General features: G+C 37.2%; 1 protein-coding gene across 1 annotated transcript; it reads right to left on the minus strand.

Annotated features, from left to right (window-relative positions):
* Positions 1–226: 226 nt before the first annotated feature.
* Positions 227–3,652, minus strand: LOC113281189 (ubiquitin thioesterase otubain-like). The gene is made up of 9 exons (XM_026529858.1): positions 3,489–3,652; positions 2,297–2,550; positions 2,045–2,110; positions 1,844–1,927; positions 1,553–1,675; positions 1,237–1,289; positions 1,081–1,130; positions 902–1,002; positions 227–776 (listed from the first exon to the last, which is right to left on the minus strand). Exons 2-9 carry the CDS (start codon positions 2,459–2,461, stop codon positions 489–491), a joined length of 930 nt encoding a protein of 309 aa, XP_026385643.1. The 5' UTR covers positions 2,462–2,550; positions 3,489–3,652; the 3' UTR covers positions 227–488.
* Between the last annotated feature and the right edge of the window lie 1,063 nt (positions 3,653–4,715).

Genomic DNA, 4,715 nt, shown 5'->3' on the forward strand with positions numbered 1-4,715 from the left:
GAAAGCGGAAAGGAAGTGTTATTTGATTTTCACTACCAGGATAATGATTTTACAAATATACAATTTTCGTGTTTCTTGTTCTTTTCGTATGATAGTCTTCCTCATCAAAAACAAGTCCTAAATCTCAATTAAAATAATTGATTCATCCACATCTCGATAAATTGATCTCTTATTTACTAAAAACTTTGTAATAGCATTTAGTTTATCTCTAACCATGAAAACCGAATTAGATATATATAAAACTACATTTTCATATTTCCTCTCAACTATTTCTCGTTGATATCCATCATAAAGTACTTTTGATCTAAATGGATGACCAGGTTATGTAATCTTTGTTCAGTTATTGCCATGATGTCACCTTGGTAAAACAAAACAAAAAACAAATGGACAAAAACTAAACAAACATTAAATATTTGAGCAATGATAGACAAACCGGGATACTAGCTGGCCTAGTCCATAAGATGTTCCATACTTACATAAAAGAACTTCTAGTACTGCTTATCTGATTGCTTTGGGTACAGAATGTCATAATGGCCTGGGCGGTAAAGCAAGGTGATAAATGGTTTCACAGAATCAGAAACGCCTTTGCTAGTAGTATTCTGAACATCACCAACAGTTGGAATAAAATCATGATGATTTACACTGACACCCTCAGCATCACAGGAGCTGCGATCCAGGTACATTACACGAATGGGCACACCCAACGCATCAGACAAGGCAATGATGTGAACATGGTCACTTTCTTCACCCATGGGCTCCACAGAAGTCTTACAAAACTGACCCAACAACATTCTAGTCAAATTTTTGTGTTTCATCGTGCATGGTGGAGTGATAAAGATGATCAATATAACGTAAACATGGAGATGTCTGAAAATCACATAAAGAGCAAATCACGAAATACCTGTTCCACAGTTGCATTTGATAAGCCCAAAATAAAAGGTTCGAAGAATTCAGAGCGTCTACGAATTTCACCAGAAGTAACAAATCTGAAGAACATTACAACTGAAAAACACAGCTTCATCAGGAGATGTGGAGAGTCATGAAAAAAGTAAAAGCCAAATAACATAAACATATTGTTACCGAAATCTGACACGGATTGATCTCGACTCCTCTGCACCAGATCATCATGACTGAAACACAAAGAAATATTTATTCCAGTTCCAGTTCCTCAACAAAAGTAATACAAATCCTTCACACTAAACTAACTTTGCAAGAGAGAAAAAATAGATGGATCACCTTATGGAGGATTCATTTCCTTGCAGAACATTTTCCAGCTGCTCAAGGAACAACTGTAAATCCATCTCATATAGATTAGATACGCTTACAATTACTAAGAAAATGAAAGAAGTGAGGAAGCATGAAAGAACATTTAGTTATCAAGAGATTAGATTATCTATGAAATCCATTTTTATAGGAGTAGTAAATATTATATCGTTCAACCACAGAAGCATTTAATCAAGCTAAACATGACACACCTAGTTATTCGTCAAATATTTCTAGCGTGCAACTGAATGTAACAATAATAGACTCAAAAAAGTAACCGGAGATATACCGCAAAAAAATCTTCAAACGTAAAATCTGCATATCCCAGACTCTGGAGGGTCTTTTTGCATTGTTCAATATTTGCAGTAATCCGGTCTACCTCTGCTTTGTCTTGTGATTCCAAAATATGCTCCTAATTTCCCCAATCTCACAATTTATTTAGTAGCTAAAATCACAGTACCATATTAGCCTCCCTCCAGCATGTTGCTGGAGGGTAGATGCTCAAACTCCAAATGCTGGAGGGTAGATGCTCAAACTCCAACATAAGAAATTCTTTGAGACTTGGGTATTAGAGAGATACCAGGTAGGAAAACATGAAGGATCGAAAGAAACAGTTCCCATCTCCTCTTGTTCGTCTTATGGCAGCATAACTTTCACTCAAAACCTGCAGACAGTACCATGTTGATTATTGAGAAAAACCTGTTCAAGGGTCTTCGTAGGCATTTGGATATGAAAAGGCAGTGAAAAGAAAAACGATAAAAGAATTGGTGGCTTGACAGACCTGGATTTTCTCCAGCAAGATAGGGCTGCCTGACTGATATTCCTCAGATAACACTGAAAGAGGTTCCTGCATGAGAAAAATGATCTGTACCATATTAAAACACAAAAAAAAGATACATAAACAAAGAACTAACGAAGCCATGTCATTCCAGTCCTCTCTATATGCAATAATATTTGCCCTGGTTGGATTATAACAAAGAGGGAAATAGCACATCAATCAATTTCAAAAAAACATTTCTTAAATATTTCTTTCCTTGTCGCCAACATATGGCTTTTTCACAGCTTCTTCAGCCTGAATGGCATTATGCTGTTGCATGATATCATCATCTCTAAAAGTCGCCCAATCAGTAGTTGTGAATCCAGGATCACACGTTTGATACTCTACTTCCTCTCCCGCAAGTTTCTCCTCGGGCTGCATTGTTCGTGAAGAGAAAAAAAACTATCACCTGCTCAACCTCACTCTATTCTGGGATACGTTATAGTGTGTCTATTGTAATTTCTGATAACCTGCGAAAAATCCATATTGAAATTTCAAAAAACCAAATAAGAAATCTCACGCAGACGTTACAATTATAAAAGCACCACTAACCTATCAAACCTTTATTTTTATCAAATTACTACAGTAAACAAAAAACACTAGATAACAAAAAGTAACATAAATGCATTTCTAAATCTTTGAGCACCATGATGTGCAGGACTGGCCAGTCCTAACCTCTGCCAACAATCCCACTAGGAATGACAAAGATATCAGTAATGACTGACATGGATATCATACATGGCATAAACACGAACAATCTCCACCTATGATTAATCTGATGATTCCATGACACACCACTCTCTTCCTTGACTCTTAGAAAAACGAATATAAAATAAATCTATGATACTTCACTAACACCTTTAAACCTTTCACCCCCTTATCAAAAACATCATCACCATAACAAGTCATCCATACCAACACCGCCACCACTACTTTTCCAAGTTCACACCCACCACATTGTTACAAGAATCACATCACCAAAACACCCCCTCGCCAACACCATTACCTCATTACTACCAAAAACCATGAATGCAACTACTAAAACTACAAACCCATCATTACACTAAAGAACCCCACAGCTTGAATAATCTGTTTATTACACCTCTTTCCTACCCCTTTGACCCTAACCGAATCATTTAAAAAAAAACAAAAAAAACTTGACAAATTCAAATAAAGAAGAATCATTCACACCTCCCACAACAAGTATCACTGATCATCGACACTTACCACCACAGTCACACTACTAACACCACCATTACATCTACTACAACTACAAACGGATCATTATACTTAAATCCTTTATTTAAAGAATTCCATTAAAGTTAGGGTTTCTCAAATGATTCTATCAACAAGGAAACAAAATCAAAGAAAGCATATACAAAATAGATGAAGAATTGAAAATGCTTACCAAAACAATCGTTGCTGAATTCCAATTCTTTCTCGTCTTGATCGAGAGACAGAGATATCTAGTTAGGGTTTACACTTAGCGCTTACGAGTGACATCTGTAATGAAATTTGGTGCTCCTCTCAAGGTATACAGAGGAATTATTTTTTAGGGCCCAACTTAGGGCACCTCCGTTGCGAACGAGCATATATGTGGGCCTCTCCTTTTCCTTTTTTTTCTTTTTATTCTTCTTCTTATTATTATTATTATTGATATTATTGGATAACGATTATTACACGAAACTAGTTGGAAGCCTAACAAGCTAAGCTCCAACGACATACTACTACATTTATTGAACAGGTTGTTGTGCTAGCCTACCAACGAGTCTTATGGGTTACCTAGCCAAAGAAGCTGAAGTGGATGGGGGCTGAGATTGTGTCACAAGGGGGACAAACTAACTCTACCTCAGGGGTGTAAATTGGGCCGAGCCGGGCAGCCCGACCTATTTATTAAATGGGACGGTATAGGGCGGGCCAGAACATTTCTTATCCATGAAATTAAAAGGGCCGGGCGAGCAGGGTTATTTATCTACAGTTAGTACCCATGGCCTACCCAAGCCTGTTTTGTGATTTGGGCTCGGGCGGGTAGGGCCGGGAGGGCCTTGAATATTACAAACAAATATATATATTATACATATATATTGTTAAAAATAAAAAGAAAGTAGTAATAATACACAAGTTTTACTTAAAATTAATAATCAAATACGAGAATTGAGATGGGAATAAGATAAACCAAACTTCCTATAATTTTTCCTGAATTGAATCATTAGAAAAGGAAACTTCCTTAGATTTTGCTCAATATTTTCTCTATATGGTTAACAAAATTAGACTCCAATGGAATAAAAGTTAAGAAATACATATGAAAACTATGAGGGTTGACTGTCTTAAGTATATGTACCAAGTATATTCTAGGATAAAACAAATGAGAACAGTCACTTAGGATAGGTAAATGGATAAAACTGGCGGGCTAACATGGCGGGTAGCATTGACGGGATAATAGGGAGGGTATTGGGCCGGGCAAGAAAATTTGAATTGTGGCCTGTGCAAGCCCTCTTATTTAAATGGGCTAGGTCGGGTCAGCCCGTAAAGGGACACGGTCACCCATGGGCAGTCATGGGACAGGGCGGACGGTACTGGGCCTCGGGCTGCCGGGAAAAATTTACACCCCTACTCTACCTTCCATGTTAATTTC

This window comes from Papaver somniferum, chromosome 5 (assembly GCF_003573695.1).
Source record: "Papaver somniferum cultivar HN1 chromosome 5, ASM357369v1, whole genome shotgun sequence".
NCBI lineage: Eukaryota > Viridiplantae > Streptophyta > Magnoliopsida > Ranunculales > Papaveraceae > Papaver > Papaver somniferum.

Bases quoted from the DNA above. Each gene is read 5' to 3' on its own strand.
- LOC113281189 (XM_026529858.1), bottom strand. From the start codon at position 2,461: ATGCAGCCCGAGGAGAAACTTGCGGGAGAGGAAGTAGAGTATCAAACG. The intron at 1,928-2,044 runs GTCTGTCAAGCC...TACTGTCTGCAG, and splicing joins TCTTGCTGGAGAAAATCCAG to GTTTTGAGTGAAAGTTATGC. The intron at 1,131-1,236 runs GTGATCCATCTA...TTTGTGTTTCAG, and splicing joins GGAAATGAATCCTCCATAAG to TCATGATGATCTGGTGCAGA.